Source organism: Micropterus dolomieu, linkage group LG02 (assembly GCF_021292245.1).
Source record: "Micropterus dolomieu isolate WLL.071019.BEF.003 ecotype Adirondacks linkage group LG02, ASM2129224v1, whole genome shotgun sequence".
NCBI classification, from domain to species: domain Eukaryota; kingdom Metazoa; phylum Chordata; class Actinopteri; order Centrarchiformes; family Centrarchidae; genus Micropterus; species Micropterus dolomieu.
This window is the reverse complement of record NC_060151.1, coordinates 2,358,545-2,378,379: the sequence shown is the minus strand read 5'-3', so window position 1 is coordinate 2,378,379 and position 19,835 is coordinate 2,358,545. Positions and strand designations below refer to the sequence as shown.

The 19,835-nt window shown below is 42.0% G+C and overlaps 2 protein-coding genes and 1 long non-coding RNA gene across 5 annotated transcripts in view; 2 read left to right on the top strand and 1 right to left on the bottom strand.

Annotated features, from left to right (window-relative positions):
- LOC123983755 (guanine nucleotide-binding protein subunit alpha-13) overlaps positions 1–18,332 on the bottom strand; it is a 58,704-nt gene extending 40,372 nt beyond the window's left edge. Inside the window, exons 1-5 of the mRNA XM_046070080.1 lie at positions 17,989–18,332; positions 7,197–7,426; positions 3,681–3,731; positions 1,163–1,363; positions 52–484 (exon numbers count right to left, since the gene is read on the bottom strand). Of these exons, the coding sequence (XP_045926036.1) occupies positions 113–484; positions 1,163–1,363; positions 3,681–3,731; positions 7,197–7,426; positions 17,989–18,271 (1,137 nt within the window). The 5' untranslated portion in view covers positions 18,272–18,332 and the 3' untranslated portion in view covers positions 52–112. The remainder of the gene's footprint in view (positions 1–51; positions 485–1,162; positions 1,364–3,680; positions 3,732–7,196; positions 7,427–17,988) is intronic.
- Positions 1–19,835, top strand: part of ap2a1 (adaptor related protein complex 2 subunit alpha 1) — a 57,105-nt gene that overhangs the window by 24,911 nt on the left and 12,359 nt on the right. The window lies entirely within an intron of this gene.
- Positions 17,732–18,522, top strand: LOC123983777. Its single transcript, XR_006828279.1, has 2 exons — positions 17,732–18,111; positions 18,181–18,522. It is a non-coding gene; the product is annotated as an uncharacterized LOC123983777 (long non-coding RNA).

Here is a 19,835-nt window from a genome sequence, read left to right as displayed (position 1 = left end):
TGGGGGGGGGGGGGGGGGGGGGGGGGGGGGGGTGGGGGGGGGGGGGGGGGGTAAGGAAAAAAGGCACCTTGACGCCCACTTTCCTCCTGCCTCCACCCATCCCTCCTCCTCCTCACTGCAGCATCAGCTGCTTGAGGTTATCGTGCAGGATGGTGTCCTTGACGTCGCGGAACACCAGCCGGATGTTCTCAGTGTTGATGGCCGTGGTGAAGTGGTGGTACAGGGGCTTCTGCTGCTGCTCGCGTCGCTTTTTCCGAAAGCATTCCACCAGGAAGCACTGGACGTCCGCCAGGCACGAGGGGTCACCCGAGAACTCGGGGAAGTAGTCTTTGATGGATACCTGCTTCACCTTCTCCTCCAGCAGGTCCGTCTTGTTCAGGAACAGGATGATGGAGACGTTGCTGAACACCCGGTTGTTGACGATGGTCTCGAAGATGTTGAGGGACTCGCTCAGCCGGTTGGTCTGCCGGTCCTCCATCAGCACCTGGAGGTGTCAGAATGCAGATGTGTGCGCAGAGGTCAGAGAGGATAGTGCAGCAGGTTTAGATCTCTCTGCTCAGCACAATGAGCAGCTTCAGAGTCTCAGCCTGGTTTCTCTGTTATCACATTTATTTGCCTAATCTTCTTGTTTCCTCAGATGGAGTGGAAACACAAACAGGAATGCACCAACATACTTTACAGCCCTTTTTTCCGCTGCAGGAACTTAGAGACATCTAATGTATATAAAGAGAAACACAAAATTCAGGTGGCAGGTGACCAGTGAAAATCTATTGCCTAACTGTAACAGAATCTAAGTCAGTGCAGCTTTCAGTCATTCTGTGCTGCTATCACATCCGTTTCCCCTGTAGATCAACTTTTCTGCCGTAATATCATCCCTGCTGAGTCATGATTTAGTCTTCCCTCCTCTTTGTGTCTTTGTTTGGTCTGGTCTGTGCTGGACTTGAACTGAAGAACCTCCGGTTTTCAAGCCAAGTACTTACTGAGCTACTGCTGCTAAGTTCCAGCTACAGGACTTTCAGTGGGTTGCTGACAGCGGCAGCACTGTCCAATGTGATTTGTTGAGCAGATGTGACATCATGAACAGCAGCAACCATCATCTTACTACTGCATCGCCCAGGACAATTAAATTTCAATTAAGCGTTCAGCCCTACGGCCTACTCACCTGGTCGTATTCAGAGGAAGAGACAAGAAAGAGGATGGAAGTGACGGAGTCAAAGCATTCGAACCAGCGCCGCCTCTCAGAGCGCTGACCACCCACGTCCACCATCTTGAAGGGCACGTTCTTAATCTCAAAGTCGTACTCGTGGATGCCCTTAGTGGGCTTTCTGGCCAGGAGGATGTCCTGTTGGGAGGGGAGGTAGTCCTGAAAGCACATTTTCAGAATTATTATTATTTTTGACAGGTTTTTCCAGATTTTTGCAGCTTTCATCTAAGATCTACATTCAAAAACATGGTATTTAAGCTGCCGTGGTACATTTTAAGGCCTTTCATTTTCACAAGTTGTGAGAAGAAAAAAAAGCCAGACTTTTCTTGGTCCACAAACTCGATCAGCAAAAACAAGAGATGGGGAAAGACATGCAGATCTCTGTGTTCCACATATGAACTTCTCACGCTGTTGCTTTGGGACATCCCTGTTTAACACTCTGAATTCCTGAAATACCAGAGCGCATAAACAAATGTGGGGCTTCAGGAGAGAGTGTGAGCGTGTGCATGTTTGTGAGGGGAGCCGGACCGGGCACTGACAAGTCTTAGCCAATCAAGCACGGCTAATAAAGTGCATCTTTAACTATTTGGGACAAAAGATGATGTAACATTATTGCCAGTCATGTCGTGACTGCGTGCGTGTGTCACTGTGCTCTTTTTATAAACTTTATAATTTATAACATTCCAGACGTGATGAGTCATCGCCGACACACACCATGCTGGGCAGGGCGCACACACAAACACACACATTATCCCAAAGATCCCCCTTTTCACCTGAAACACACTCCCCCAGTGCTCCAGTGCTTATCCTCAATGTGCCAGCAGGAAAAGAGCAGCAGCTACAGAAACATCAGGAGCACTGAGAAAGCCCCAGTAATGTTCTCTGGGTTACTTCCCTCAGAAGCCCTTAGAACAATGTCAAATTCAGCAGCCTCATCTATTAAGTTAGTTTGGTAAGTTATCCAGACATTAGTCTGGCTGAAGAGGGAATGATACTAAATACTTAAGGACCAACCCAGGGTTTCTGGCTACAAAAGCTCTTTTAAATTGATAAAGGAAGTTTAAGGCTGTTGGCCAATCCATTTGGACTACTAAACCTGTTCATAGTTCTGGGAAGGTCTGGGAACAACACGTACAAATAAATGACACATCCGTCATTACAAGTTAACTAGAATGGTGATGGGTTTCAACCCAAGAGTACATGTTACCACACATCTATTTCAACAGCTTGACCGATTGTCCTGAGGGCTCCAGTCGGAAAACTACAACTCAGTGTGGCGTAGGGCTGAGTGATCTATCAAATATATTCTGTACATTCAAATATTAACGATTAATGTGCGATATAGCAGATAATCATATCGTCATATTCAAGTTTTCAGTGTTTCCGCTGGACGCTGTTGAATGGTACTTTACTGTTATTTTAGTCAGCCATAAAGTGTAGATGAGCGCCGGCTGCAGTACAATAGTTACTGAAAGGCTGTCTGCTGTGAAATGACAAGTCCCCTTTATGTAACGTTACTACAGCGTCTTCTACTCTTCACAGCAGAGTTGGTCTGGACTGTGAAAAGCATGCTAGTTAGCAGCTACGAGTCACTGTGTTGTTTTCATTGTGGTGCAAAAAAATCCCAACAGGAAACGCGATCAATCAACTGAGCGCTCCGATTACCCGACTGTGGCTTCCAGCTCTGATACATATTTGGAAGCCCTCCAGTTTTAGACTACTTGACTTGACTTTAGCCTCCATCGTAGCTGATAACTAGCTAGTTTTTCCTCAGTCTGGGCCAACTCTGCTGTAAAGAGCACACCATAGTAATGTTTACTTATAAACAGGGACTTCTGTGGCAGCAAACACAACACACAGCCTTTCACTAACTATTATACTGCAGCCGGAGCTCATCTACACACTTCATGGCTGACTACAGTAACGGAACTAACTCTTACACACACTTACTCTATTTCCTGAATCATATCCATCACTTAACGTTTTAAAAAGGTAACCTATTTTATTTTTCCTTTTTTGTTTTTGTATATATTTTTCAATCCTTGAGCTTTGTTTTAACTGGAGACACTTCATCGTGCGGTCATGGGAATGTACACACTACTTTCCTTAAAATCAGACTTAGAAATTAAAATTCCTACATATATGACAAGTGTAAAACAGACTGACAACGGCCTCATCTGTTTAGAATAATTTGCCTGGTTTCTTAGAAAATGCACTTATTTGCTAATAGGATCCTGGATGGGGTGGGTTGGGGGGTGATGCAGAGAGAACAGGGAAGCTTTGCTTAGCGTTGGGCTTAGCGAGTTTACACAGGAACAAACCAGCGTGGAGACATGACTGAGGACAGGAAGACAACGGTTTCACTTCTCTATTCAACAAACTGGCTGGGTGCTATCACACCCATCTGCTCCATCAGCCATCCTGCCTGCTGGGGATGTGTGATTGGTGGTGCCTCTGCAGTGCGGGCGGGACTTACCGACTGTCCGATCTTTTCCAAATTGTCCAGGAAATACTTGACTGACTCCCCCTGAGAGAAAGACAGAGAGATAGTGACTTTTAAATACAGAGAAAAAGGCCCATCACCAGTTCCCCGAGCCCGTGGTCCAAATCCCAAAGATATTCAGTTTACTATGGTTGAAGATCAGAAAATCAAAAACATTAATATGTGAGAAGCCAGAACAAGCTCATTTTAGCAGGTTAATCATTTGTCATGATAACACTACTTTATATGTTCACAGAATAATTACTAAGACATTACTATTAGGGCTGAAACGATTCCTGCAGGGACAAGTATCACAGATGCTAATTCTTTGCATCTACACTTTGTTTAATCCATACAAGTATATACAGCGCACTGCGTTTCCCACAGATGATTATTACTGTTGCACAACGCACTGTGTGTGATTTGAGGGAGGAGATTGCAAAATAGAGGAAGAACAGAAAATAGAAAATAGCGAGGGGTGAAGAGAAGAGACAGGCCAGAGAAAGGCAGAAAGTGTCAAGTCTGCACACCCAGTCCACGGAGCGGGCTCGGCACAAAGTTTAAGAAGGTTGGTAAATGTATGTTAATTACGGCTATATGCAATGGCTGGTTAAGAATGCAAATCAATACAGTGGCTAGATACAATGTCCCTAATTAAGCTAGGTTTTACAAAAAAAAAAAAAAATACATGCTGCAGTCACTGACCACTGTTTTCACTGGTGCTTTCAGATCAAAAGCAAAGCGAGCGTTTGGGGCGGTGAGTTTAATACAAAGTCAATGCAACAACGCGTAGAGCCACAATTTCCTGTTGGGCGGCGCGAAGCGATGCGAAGGGATTCGAGAAAGTTGCATGAGGCTGAGTCGCGATAGCCTATCAGCTTCAGCTTGTAGAAGTTGTTGTCCTGCTGTCTTGCTGACAGACCTGACAAAGCATAAATTCATAGGTTTAACAAATCTGCATCATGTTGTAGTTATTTCGGCATCGGTTTGATCAATTTATTGCCATTTAATCACGGCAAAATGTTTACTTTGGGTTCATACAGCTGTAGTAATGGCAAGTTGTGTTTATTTGCGTTATCGCGTTGTGTGTGAACAATCCAGCAGTTGTCCGGCAATAAAACCCCCGCGAGGAGAGCGTTGCGTGGATTAAATTCGTGTTTGGTCTACAAATGCCATTTAGCCAGAGAAGACAGTGCAAGCAAGTGCTCATCACTTCATCAGCAGATGCAAGGCGTGAGCTTGCTGAGACTTCGTGGTTGTGTGGGCCGAGTCAAATATTCCATTCGAAATCCATTTCTGGTCAAGCTTTGTAAAGGAGGAGGAGCATTGCCCATGTGAGAGTAGCTTCCATCAGAGCCACTTATTACGGTGGTGTGTTCAGCAGCATCAACAACAATGCATTCATTGTGAATTATCCCCTATTAAATAGTATTATATTATTTTAATATCCTACTGTTGCAATATGTAAGTTGTGATTTGGCCCTATAAATAATTACACGTCCATTTAAGTATTTCAATAAGCATATTTGCATGATACATCAACTTCATTGAAGCTGGTTCATTTTGAATATTTTTATACTGACTTGCTAAAGTTGTATTCCTCCACCACATGTTTACACACTCTTAAATTGTAAAACATAGAATTCCCAAAAATTTAAACGAAAAACATGGAATTGGGGAAAAAGCAATGTAGGTAGGGCCCTACTCATGTACTTGTAAACTGAATGCTGTTGGGCTTTAGACTGTTGGCTAGACAAAACATAATATTTGGAGAAATCATTTTACACTTTCGGAACTTTGATATTTTCCAGGTTTGCTGACGAAATGAAACCTAAATAAGGAGTATATATATATATATATATATATATATATATACATACATACACACACACACACACACACACACACACACAAATCAGCAGATGATGAATAATAAGTCTGTTCAGCCCTGAATGTTTTACTCACAAGCTTACTTACTTCACAAGCCAGCTTGCGGCTGCTGTAGGCATGCAATTAATACATTATAATCTCAGTAATATATATGATACATTATATCATATGAATTATACCGGTAGTCATGAATTGATATTGGCAAGCCTAATGTGAATGCATGCTGGCAATTGTGTGCTTGATCGTTGGGGAAGAAACCATATTGACTTTTCTGACATGAAAAGCATTCCTTGTACAGTCTTTAAAAACAGAGAAACATTAAAAAGACAACACACAGTGTGCTCTCTTTGGGTCTCAGCTGCTCCAAACAGATGCTTGGTGAGCTCATTTCCTGGCAGAGCAAGTTACAGATCATTTTGCTGGGAGCGAGACACTGGTTAGGCCGAATCTAAACTTGTGGAGAGCAGTTAGGGAGAGATGGAGGAAGGAAGGGCGTGGAGAGGCAGAGGGACAGACAGCAGAGAGAGAAGCAGCCCTTCATTAGCTGATCTGTGTCGTCTATGTGCTGAGCAGCTGCAGCTGTGAGCAGGAGCCTTTATCTGTTACCGTCAGTGCTACTTTGTACACTCCAACCCCCTAAACCCAGTTACGAGAAATCACTGCACATCCCACGTCACATGTAAACGGAGGTAAAGGTAACAGCATGGATGTCAAACTATCAACACAGGGCAAACACTGAAGCAGGGGCTGAAGGGTAACTTTATACATGGCTCGGAGTAGGGCTGCACCATACTGACACACATTTATTACTTATTAACAAATATAATTTTCATCATTTTGGCTGTAGTATAATAGATAGTGAAGGGCAGTGTTTTGTTGCCCAAAACAAAACACTGCCCAAACACACACAAACAAACAAAAGGATTGTGAAACTCTATGGGGCAACATGTGAGTACAGATAGATCTGGATTATAAAGTTGTGTGTGTTTCTTACAGCCCAATGATCCTTCAGGCCCTTAAGTAGGTCCGTAAGTAGCTGGAGCCCTGCTGTTTATTATGTTAATCTTACAGGCTGCACACAGCAATTTGTATTTTCAGGTCTATCAGTAAATTCAGTGAATTTGCATTTTTATGTGCCTTTATAATAATTTTTTATAGCTGCTCTATAGTTCTGTAATTTTCTTTTTGACCGAAAAACGTGCTGCAGAATTGTGCTGTTTTCTAACAGCAGTGAATAAAGAGAGAAAACCATTTTGGGCATATGGTTATAGGATAGTAGCTATATATGGATTATCGCAGAATTGCTGTATCATGATATTATCAGTATCGTGTATTGTATCGCATCGTGAGGTACCCTGTGATTCTGTGGAGCTAGATAAAGTAAGCATAACCGTAGCAACGGTGGACGGCAAGGTGGTCAGTCAGCTTGTGTGTTGCAACGGTGAGAGTTTGTAGTGAAGTTTCAGTAACTTGCCAAGGGCAGCTGACCTTTATTTTATTCACCAACATATATGTTTACCTGCATTTGCCAAGTGGCGGGTGCTAACCTTGGGCCCGGTGTATATAGTATCATGGATTGCACCAGAAATGCAATAAGGACACTGGGCAACTGTTACTCACCAGCTGGAATTCTCTGCGGCGGTCGTAGGCGTTCTGGATGCCCTCGTCGGCCCACAGGGCCCGGATGGATGGCAGGTAGTGCTGAAAAATTTTGTGCTCCACCATGCCGTGACCGTGGGCCATCGCCGACCGGGTGTCAAACGCCATCATGGTGTCTCCGTGCCGCTGGTTGGACGGGTTGCCCCACGGGATGTATAGTTTCTCTCGAGCATCCACCAACACTCGAATACCTGAAGCAGGAGAGACACACATGTCAGAACTGTATTCTAGTAAAGATTCTGCAGTTCTTTACAGATTCCATCACAGCTTATGCTTCATTTGAAAAGAATCACATACAGTAGATATGTGGTTCTTTTAGAAAACAAGAGCTGTACAAAAACAATGGTTTGTACTGGATTGGCATCGGAGGAGCTGTGTCATGACGATTCAGTGGTATTCTGATGGAAAATGTACAATGGTTTAATCCCGATGGACATTTTTAACATTCTTATTTGTAAAACGACCTGCTTTGCACCTTCCTCTGACCTCTTCTCCCCACACTCACTCACACACACCTACTGGACTCTCAAAGCAAACACACTGGCTTGCCCCGCCTCTCTCTTCCTGTATGTGTCCGCTCCCCTTTCTCCATCAGCATGTTTCATAAAGTCGCCGAAAAGATAGAACTCGTCTTTATTCCGGATTTTTCCAGCCGTGATCTGTTTACATGGCAGCAGGTGTGTTGTATGCCTGCTTGTTAATGACGTAGCCAATCAGTGGACAGTGGATCTGTCTGATTCAGCTCAGCAGGCGAAGAAGGAAAAAGCCATGTTGACTTGGACAATTATGAACTGATTCATAAAGGTCAATAACCGAAGCTTAGCTAAAGGTTAACTGATATCGTAATGGTCACGGAACGAAAAAGGCGGAACTTGGAAATGCAGCTCCTTACCATCTGTGCGGTGCACACAACGGAGACGTGTGGTCCTCCCAGGCAGCTGTTGAATGAGTGACTGCCGCTACTAAACTTTCACATGATCAATAAAATCTATGAGCAACTAACGTTAATGATTTTACCCCTTAGCTAGCATCCTCTGCTTATTCTTCACAGGACAGCTATGTGACAGGCGGCAGTAGGTGGAAGCTGAGGAGGACGCTTTTTGCCTGCTAGTTCAAGTTTGTTATTCAGCCACATATCGAGTACACAAATGAAATGATTGATGCTTAATACAAGATTACAATAATCAACTTACAAGACAAGAAACAAACGTGTAACTACAGACAAAAAAAGGAACAGATATATTCAAGTGGAGTGAATGTGGTTTGGTTGTAATATTGTGTAGGTCAACCCCCATCTGACTCTATACTAATAACAGCAGCATCAGAAATAAAAATAGCAGCAGCAGAGGTCAGTAATAATGCTGTAATAATGTAGTAATGCTATGCAATGTTAGCTACATTTATATGAAGTAACATTAAATAGCTGCATTTCATTACTACCTACTCCTTTGGATTGTTGCTAAATACTTTGCTTTAAAAGTACCAAGTAGTCACAGAGTGAGAAAAATACATCATTATCCTATTCGTTTTACAGTCGCATCGTAGCACTCCTAATCATAATGAGGTGCCTAGAATTTCCCACACTTGAGGGGATGCATCGTGGAGGAATCGAATCGAATCTTGAGACCAGTGAAGATGCCCACCCCTGGTTACAAAAAAAAAAACTGAAGGTCACAGGACAAGAGGCTGAAGTTAGTCTGATTCTCAGTATACACGGGTGTCAGCCAACACACAGCATCAAGCAGGGAGCCCTTCCCACCTCCACAAACCAATTTCCTGGGGGAACCTCTGAAGATGGTTTAAAGTGTGACACTTGTGTTAAACCAAATGCAGTTTGTAATGGTTTTAGTCCTCACAGCTGAAGGAACACTGAATACTTTTTTTGCAAAGACAGAGCTGTCAAAATTTCTACATATAACATTTCTGTATCCCACACACTGCAGCCGCACAGCAGATCCGGTGATATACTGAAGAACACCAACAAAAAGCTCATTTTGGATGAACACGTTAGTGAGCAGAGATGAGTAGTGTGCTGAGGCGGTGAGTTTACATTCCTGCTGTGTGAACTCCGCTTCACCCCATGAAACCAGCCTGCTCTGACAATGTGCTACGTTCCTTAGCTGTCCCTGACATGCGGGTAAATCCAGCTGTCTGCAGCATGCATGTGTGCGTGCGTGAGTTGACAGCTCAAGGGTCAGTGTGTTGAGTCTGTCCACATATCTTCAGTTCCTGTGCCAAAAGATGCAGCTTTCATTCACTCTCTTATCTTCGCTTTGGACTGGAATCTGCACACTGCAGTCCAGCTCTTTTGTTGTTCACAGTTGGTGACAGATTAACAGGATGCCAGACCTAACTGACGCTTTCTACTGACATGCAACTATTTTAACTATATACACTCAGGAGTTTAAACATGTAGAAACAAGGGATTGCAACAGTTGAAAAAAGGCCAGCACTTAAAGTTATAATTGTTTATTCATTATACATTATTTTCAAAGGCTGATTATCTAAAAATACATTTAGTTGACTGACATGTCCCTCACTGAAAAAACAACAATAAGACATTTCCCTACTGTTTTGTTAGCATTGTTGCTTCAACTTCCATATATGTTGTTTGGTGACCTCGCACCAGCTTCAACCAACTTCAACCTCAGCAGAGGTCTACTTAGCAGGCACATATGAAAAAATCTGTCCAGGTCCTTTACAGGGTGTTTTTCAAACTCAAAAGTAATCCATACAATAACACAAACCAGGGCTCCAGATTGCGACTATTTTGGTCACATATGCAACCAAGAGTGTGCGAGTTATGTGGTCTCAGTCGTGCAAGTGTAAACTGATCATTAGCACCTTTACAGCACGACCATTTCACTCACAAAAGGCCCCTGAAGTGCGAGCACGCTGTGCGGGTAAAGACTACAACCTACCGTAATCTTCACCGCCTCGCTGCTAATCCTTCAAGACATAGTCTCACCGGCTACCGTGAGAACCGACAGAAATCCCGGTGGGCAGGTCGCTCTGCGGCCACTTGAGTAGCCACCTCACGCACAGACAGGAGAACTGTTTTCTCTTCTTTAGAAAGTATGAAATTGTCCGGTGTCTAATCTTGCGCACTCGGCAGCAACACCTTCTCCAGCTGGGAACGTCGCCATGAGCGATGCATCGTTTGATTGTAAAGTTAGAGCACATCTGGAATGTGAACACAGCCATTGTGTATCATAATTATGTGCTACTCTCAGCACCATTACTGTAACAATCAAACTGACCAACTGTATAGAAAACGGCTTTTAACGATTTCTCAATTAAATCGATAAAATCAATTCATAAAATGCTTCGACACAAATTCTTTGCATCGATGCTTTGTTTAATCCATAATTTACTAGGCCAATTTAAAATGGTATTTGATTGCAGAGCGAGCGCATTCCTCTCTCTCGCCCCTCTCCCTCTCTCTCTCTCGCCCCTCTCCCTCTCTCTCTCTCGCCCCTCTCCCTCTCTCTCTTCCTCATGAACACAGCTGCACAAATCTGTCACAACGCGGTTGATGTCGGAGAACCAGCTTTAAAAAGTTATTAGCAAGCATGTAAGGTCTCTAAAGAAAGCATAGTGAGTCACCAGTAAAATGAAGTGAGCGGATGTCTCGTGCTGATCTGCATATACATGTCCTTTTAACAAAGCCACTGCTGTCTAACTTCCTAACTAGAGTAAATAACGCTCATACACATCACTAGTCAGCCATGACATAGTCACTGCACAGCAACAGTCACATAAAAAAAACTGCAGTTTACAAAATGAAGGCACAATAGGAAGTTGGCTCAATTATGCACCTGTGCACATCCTCTTCATACAGCTCTGGTCTGACATCAGTGAGGGCAGAGGTGTTAAATGTGTAAACATACACCACAGATTCAATACTGTCACAATACTTGGAGTGCCGATTCAATATGTATTGTGATTCTTATTCTACATATATATATAAAATAACTCATGGATAACAGTTTAGAATTTTTATATGGTTCCGAAATATGTTGAAAGATTAATAACTTCTCTTTTTAATCTTCTAAAAATTGGCAGGGCATCAGAAATTTGTGATTGTCTCTTCAATCACTATTTTCATTCAGTATGACCACATAATTGCTGATTTGTCCCAAGGTTGCAAAAATGCTACATGCTAGTTGAAAGCTTCAAGCCAGAAGGGTCAATCCTGCAGATGACTCCCCAAAAGCTAAGTTCTGTGGAACGTCAACAGTGATTCACAGAAAGAGTTAACCAACATGTTAACAACCCCAACTGACTTTCATACTGAAATGACACTTTTTCCTTTTCAGTTGAACCGAATCAAGAATGCTGGGCGAGGCTTTCTAGCCTCACACATCACACTTCCCTGTTTGCACTACTTCAGAGTTTACGTGTACAACCCCCCATGACATCATGGAAGTACAAATAGAAGCTCCTCTCTCTGGTAAGTCCCTTGCTTGTTGTTATTGACCACGCACTGAGCACAGGCTGGAGCAGAGGATGGCTCCAGGCAGACTCTGCACTGCTGTCTCCATCAGCACTGTAAAACCAGGTCTAACTGCAATCCTGACTAAATCTCATTCAAATAAGACTCAGTGACTACTTGTGATGCTATCACAAGGATATCCACACCACAATAGGGAGGGAAGACATGAAGTAACATCACCCTTAGAAAACAGGCCACTCCTGCACCAGTCAGCAGTTGAGTTCGTTGACAGTGGCAATTGTTTTATCCTGTCTCAACAAATGCCTGACACAGAAAACCATTAAATTTATGCCATTCTAGGGCTGTAATCCAATAGGTCATCTTTATAAATACTAGAGCAGCACGATTTGGAGAAAAAGTAATATTGCAATTATTGCTACTGTGATTAGATTATAATGGAACAAATGGTACTATGAGTCTACTTGCTTAATTATCAAAGTGTGTATTTTTACAACTTGAACAAAATTAAATAATAAACAATATTTATAACACTAACTAGTAAAACAGATGTAAAACAGAATAAAGGGGAGCGTGTTGCTCTACGGAGGAGGTGGCTAAAAGCGGTAAATATTGGCACACTGGCATCGGCTCAATATACATCTGTCTAATGCAGAGTCTCCACAACCTGGAGGAGGAGTGTATTAAATAAAGAGTATAATGTTTAGTTAATAGTATACTGCTAGTATAAAAATAATATATCAATCACTACATTCATTATAATTTCATATGATAGTATACTTTTTTTAACCACTAGTTGAATATTATATCCAGTTCCCGCTGTTTCATTTCTGTGGGTTGTTTTTTTCCATTAAATCCTTGTGCAAGCAAAAGGCTCTACATCAGTCTCTAATTTGTTCATGCTAAGTAGTAACTGTCAATAATCATATTGGTCAACATTAAATGATTTGCTGTACGTCAAACTTTTTTTAATGTCCCGCCCCATCCAGGCTGTGATTGGTCAGTTGACAAAAAGTGACCACCGGCAATTCTCCCGTTGCTCCGTTGATGAGTCCAACTATGTTTTGAACGATTAGCGGTGGGGCGGGGAGGGGGGCTACGGTAGGCTGTTGTCAAGTTACTCGCACACTGCTCACAAATCCTTTTTCTCACTTTACGTATCTGTTTGTAGAGCCACATGCGAGAGCCCGGTGTGGGAGGACTGCAGCGCACACACGTCAAAAGAGACGTCACATACACCTTTTCGGTTTTATTAAATCGCACATGATGACATCTCGATTAGATTGATCGTGCAGACCTATTAAATACTCTACATTATTCCGTATGTTTTTGATTTATTACACCTTACCTAAAATTGCCCTTTAAGAAAAATTATTCATGCCTTCTGCCAAGTTACACTACAGTGCAGTGCACCTCTATTCCATTACACTGTTGTGCAGTTTTCTGCTGTGCCGTGTTGCTCTGTGTTCAATGATGCAGCTACTAAAAGTGCAGTGATTCATTCAGTCCATTTAGGGGGCAGCCGTTGCCTTCACTTTACAAAGTACTTAATCATGAACATGTACTTGCATGTATTTGATTGCCCAACACAGTGTGTTGCTGGATGCAGTTGCATTGCACTGTGGCAAAAGCCAAGTTGAACTTTCTTCCATATGACCCTGAACTGTTTTGCCAGAGCTTCTCCATCGGCACCCCCACTGTGCCAAGCCAGTGGCCTCATTCAGCAACTTTATATGAACACGAGAAACCAAGACAGACAGAGAACTCAGACATGTTTACATGCACTGTGATAACCTGGTTACTGTGAACCCACATGCATACAGCAGGTGAGTAACACATCTACCAACCTTTCCTTTTATCACCTACATCTTATTTTTTATAAAGCACTTTGTTTTGAAAAGTAAATAAAATGTATTATTTTATATTGTTATTCATTAATGACTTATTAGCCTTTCTGACCAACTCTGGCGTATTTTCAGAAATATTATTACGCACTGCCCCTGTCAAACTAACTTATATAAACCACAGTAGTGCGCGGTTACTACAGGCTCTGTGGTGAGAGAACATTGTTTTTTATGCAGCACAAAAGCAGGGCTGTGGTGACTCATCGGCATCACTGATAACAGAAATACACTGATTTGTGCGTCAATGCGTCGCAATGAAGCGTTGCGTGTGGTCTAAGCAGGGATTCCCCAGAAACCATCATCTAAGGTTTGTCTCTGTATATTACACAGGGACCCAACATTGTGGTGACTATAAGCTCTGTCAATTAGAAATGGTTTATCACAGCAGCAACACTTGGAGCGAAGTCATCCCGGAGCACTTTGTCAAGAAGGCAGTGAGACAGCACCCCAAAACCTGTTTCCTTTTTGTCCCCACACAACCCCCAAATATTAGGATTATCACCACGAGGAGCGTGTTTCTGTGACTTTCTAAATGTTTCTTCATCGCCCCTCTGTTCAGCTCTACTGCTGTCATGGTAACGTAATGTCACACTAGGCATCATGCCCTGCCGCCCTTAGTTACTGTTGCTAGGTCCGACAAACGGTCTTATTACTGCACTCCCTGGAGAAATGTTGTCAAATTAGTTGGAAAAAGCGATCTCACAAAGCAGCACGCACTTTTGCAGTTGCATTATACATTTGAAGGTTGTATTCAGGCTGTCAGACTGACGTGAAAAAAAAATGACAGATAGAAGCTAAAACCTACCGATCACACAGTACAAGTGAACCACCGCATCCCCCGACGACTGAGACAAAAGACAACGATATTAAGGATCAACACTGTTCCTGTAAAGCTGGGTAGGCCCCTATTCATTATTACAATCATTAAAAAGCAGAACAGCAGGGCTTTATTACGTTGCATTCAGTAGGACGTTAGCTAGCGTTAGCAAACTAATATTACATTAGGAACAACCCACAGCCGACATTTTTCTGGATTTATTTTAGGTTTTTGGAAAGAGAATAAATCGGACTTCTCTTATCAACCTCTCTGGGTAGCATCTGTTAACTATTACCAGTGTCCCAAGAACAGCGTTTGACCAGATCTTTTTGCATTAGAGTCAATGGAGCGCATCCATGAAAGTGTCGGACTTCAGCTAGAGAGAGTCCTATACTGCGCTGTGATTGGCCAGCTGTGTATTCGGGCGTGGCTTAGTGAAGGGTCAATTACCTTACTTATTTTACCCATCAATGAAATAAATCCATGTCAGAACAAATTCGGATTCTCCAGTTCAGAGAAAGGGCTGACATCCAGTGTTTAAATGAATGTGTCACAGCAATGCTTTTGAATCTGAGGGCCAGTATTTTTCTGATCCAGCATCTGACAAATCGGGTCTGTCATTAAAACATAACACAGCAGGGACATGAAAATTAGACTAATTTTAAAATATGCTACTATAATCATTATTCTAACTAGCTTTATTTGTCTCCGTCAGGATGATTGAATAACATATTGAAATATTAATGAGACATGTTTTTGATATTGAATTTGGATAAATTGAGTTATATTAATCGAGCAATTTAAAAAATACTCTTTAGAATAATTAATAAATTATTAGCCGTTAGAGTTATTGATTTAAAAAATAACTATGGTGCAGCCCTACACAAAAGGGTCTACATTTTAAACACAGGCTGCTTTGTGTTAGTTTAAGTTTTATTTGAATTTGGGGAAATCATTTTAAACACAAGAACGTAACCTGGTGTAAGTAGCTCTCCTTTCATCACAGAGATGATCATGTGAATGATGACACTGCGCCCACATGGGCATCAAATACTTGATGATTCAATATGTTACCACCAATAGAATGCCGCTGACTCAAAGTACATGTCTAGAAATAAATCAGAATGACGGAATATAGATATTCATCTACTAATGTCACCAAGATGAACAACCAGTTTTCATTAACCACGCTGATGTGTGATGGAATGGAATTTATTTGTAGCTTTGGAAATATTGTTGTTTTACATTCATGCCAATAAAGCTGAATTGAATTGAAGGGAAGCTCTGACAGCAATGGTCAGCTATGAGGCGTCGCAGCAACTGTCTTCACACACATGTAGCAAAAGTTGTTGTCGGGTTCAAACTACACGGTCTTTTTGTCTGTTAAGATGGTCAATGTCCGAGTAGGCTATTATAGAGCCAGAAATTCTGGTACTGGACCAATTATTGCTTGGGAAGGAGGCGCTGGTGGCCGACCTCCAGGAACATGAATGTAAACAAACAAGGCGTCTGAATCGGGGTGCATGATACTGGCTGTCTTGAGTTTGGAAAAGCAAGAAAAAAAATTATCAACACCATTCCTCTTTGGCTTCGCCGTATTTACAGTTAGAAGAGCGCTCTGTGCTCCTATTGGCCAATGAGTGGTCACAAAGACAGGTGGACGCGTGATCATCATTTACAAGGACAACCGCAAAGCATCTGTTACTACATCTAAATCAGCAGCATTAATAAAATAAAAAATGCCGGCTAAACTACATTAGAAATGTGGCCGCTGAAGCAAAGACCTCAGCTTCTCAAACCTTTCCAGTGGCCATGGAAACCACGACAGAGCAGTGCCTGAGCCGCAGCACGACTAGAATGCAATGCAGCCGCATCCTGTGTACATTTGGCAGATGTGGCTGGGACAGAGTTAGCAAATGTGTCTATACCTGCCCCAGGACAACAACAGGGTCAATCACACCTTCTAAATTAGCCTAGGTTACAGCAGATAAGGAACTGAGCACTCCAAACTGGCAGAAACTGCATAAGTAAATGAAAAAGTAAGTCAAAATAAATATAAAAAATACACGAGTGTATGATTAAGATTTAAATCTACTGATGTAGAATAATGTATTACAGACCAATTAAAATCTGAGGTCGCCTCAGTGCTTTTAACCAGATGCCTAAAAATTTAAATCAAGCATCATAAGCAACAACACAGAAACAAGAGAACATAGGAGCAATGTTAGCATGTTTTAATGCAAACTCAACACTTCCTGTAGTTGATTTTCACAGGGAATGCTTTCCTATGAAGGGAACAGTGTATGCCATACACTGTATGGCTTTTAGTGCCAAGTAGCCACAGGAAGCTGTATGGGTACATTTTAGACATTTTAACTACTTTTATCAGTTTCACAACATGATGTGGATAGGCGAACAGCAGCAGGAACTTACTGCACACATAAGGGGACGCAATGCTGTGTTGCTGGTATTAGAAAATGAGGATGGGTCAGCGTTACAAGCAGTGGGAGACAGTCACGACAGTGAAGTCAACAAAGGAAAAAACATTACGACCACACACATTAGTGAACATCATTTCTGTGATGCAGGTCAATATTGGGAAACACCAACAAGCCAAAACAATGTTGAACACGCTGCACCTTCCTCAGCAGGTTTACTGTGATATTCTTCGGTTACTCTGACTCATCTTAAGGCAACAGCTCACATGTTTGTGTGTGGTTTCCTTCCACAATGACCTGGGTTAATACCAAATGTCAACCGTGCCATAATGCAATGTGTGCGTTGTTGTGGGCACATTTCAAAGCTAAGACACAACTTCATCGGCTCATTAATGAAGTCTGTTAGCAGACTGCTAAATGTTGCTGTAACATAACGGTCAGACGGATTTCAGAAAATCTGCCCAGATAGGTGGATTGTAACTGTTTGGAGAAGCCATACGTCATTCAAAAAGCAATAACAATCAATATCCAAGCACAAAAAGATAGCTTGTATTGTAAGATGATGCATTACTCTTCCTGTAAATTTCGTAAAAGACCGATTGAGGGTGCGGTTTCATTTATCAATGTGTCAACATTCAGAAACGGTTCAGTGTTCAGTCATGCTGTAACTTAGTTCCCCTATAAAGGACCTTCTAATGTCTTATTTGATGATGGTCAAGTTAACAGTAAACAGGCACAGTTTGGAGCGTGTGATGCTCTCTCCATACAGTAACTACAGAGTGACATGTTTCAGTGCTAACAGCAGCAATGAGGAAAACACTCGGACAACGTCAAACCATTTTGTACGTTACGCGTGAATTCACATTTAGAAAGGAAAACATTCCACCATTTCTGGCCCCACTAGGCTGTGTCCTTCAGTCCCACAGCTTAGACAAACAAAAATAACATGGGCGTTTCTTCGACGCTTAACCAGCTTTGTCGAACACAGAAAAGTGCCCCTCCAATCGGTTCAGCTGCAGCTAGCTTGGCTACCAACTTCTCTCTCAGTACTCTTTACACACTTAAGTAGGTGACCAATGCAGAGTTCAAAACAAGCCAGCTTCAATATTTAAAAAACAGAGAGGGTTTACAGTAGACTTACCTTTTATAACATTACTAAAAATCGTGGCTTTGAATTCTTCTTTGGCCTTCTGATCGAAGTCCTGCCCATGGATAATGCGCATCTGCTTGAGAAAAGTGGACTTGCCGCTCTCGCCTGCTCCAAGTAATAAGATCTTTACTAGCCTTTTTACATAAGTCTTATCTCGATTAATACACTTATCTATCTCTTTAGATTTCCGCAACTGTTCTACCTCGCCGCTTGTGAGGAGACAATTGGGGAAGCATACAGATAAGAAGGAGCGGGACGGCAGGAAATCCGCCATCTTTGAAACAACTTCATCGATACAGACAGCGAGGAGGGCTGAGCTCACCCAAGTCCGCTGTTGCATTCAAGTGTCGTAGGAAACCAATTGAATGTAACTTCCACCTCAACTGTCAAGGGAGCAGTTTAACCATTGATATCCAGTCTGTACTGAAATGAAGCAGGACATTCAGATTTGCCAAAAATAATGTGGTTCACTGGCAAATGCTGCGTTGGACATTTCTTAAATAAATTGAATTGTGGCGACACTCATACAGAAATAATGTGAAATAACAAAGTGCCTTCAAGCAAATGAAGTGACAAAATACGGTGTGGTTTATTTATAAACCCATTAAAGAAACTATCAAAAAATCACGTGGGCTTAGTAGCCTCTTTTTGTCTGTCACATGCATGATTATAATGGCGTAGCCTATTTTACCTGCTCCAAAATAAAATGATAGTCTTTCCAACTTACATGAACTCAGCACAAGTGAGAGGTACAGTGATGGGCGAGGCACGCTCACGATAAACAACGTGAGCGCGCCCACGCTTCAATGTTTGGGCGGGTCGCACAGATTCCTGCAGCAGCATCTCTCAGCATTTTGCTGACTTAATAGTTAGACAGATACGTCTTCTGTACTAGACATTACTGTGTGGAGGTAAAAAAAAAATAAAAGATAGGAGAAAGTTAGAAGTGAAACAATTTAAACTTTATTTCACAATTCTGATATAGCTGTAGGTCAATGCTAGAATAAGATACTACCTGGCCTCAGTTTTTTTTGTGTGGTTTTGGTATTGATATGAAAATCGATTCAAAAACTCTTACAAAATACTTGAGACACAGTAACTTTCCAGGCCTCTGGACATCTGGGGTCCATGGGCAGTTGTCCGCACCAGTTATAATCCAGCTGTCAGGGTACAGCAAGTTAGAATTCTGATTTAGCCACATAGAATCTTATAATTAGTTTAATAGCCTACAGAATTATAATTTCTCTTAAATTTAGCAAATTTATATATTCATACATTTAGTTCATAATTTAAAGAAACAATAAGGAAATTGTTAAAGGGATATTTTTACATTTCCTCCTTCTTGTTGAGTTTTCCACTCTAATGTCTGTACAGTAAATATAAAGCTACAGCCAGTTAGCTAAAGCTCACTAATTCAATTTAATTCAATTCAATTTTATTTATATAGCGCCAAATCACAATAACAGTTATCTCACAGAGCTTTTCATAAAAGACCTAGACCATACTCTATGATGCTATTTACAGAAACCCAACAATTCCCACCAAGAACAAGCACTAGGCGGCAGAGGCAAGGAAAAACTTCCTTTAAGAGGCAGAAACCTCGAGCAGAACCATGGCTCAGGGTGGGCGGCCATCTGCCTCAACCGGTTGGGGAGGGAGAGGGAGAGAGAGAGAGAGAGAGAGAGAGAGAGAGAGGAACAGAGAGAGAGAGAGAGGAACAGAGAGAAAAAGAGAGGGATGGAAGGAGAGAGAGAGGGGAGGGAGGCAGCCTACACAATATACACACAGAGGTACAGACAGTAAAGGTGATGTTGCTATAGACTAAATGAAAAATGGTA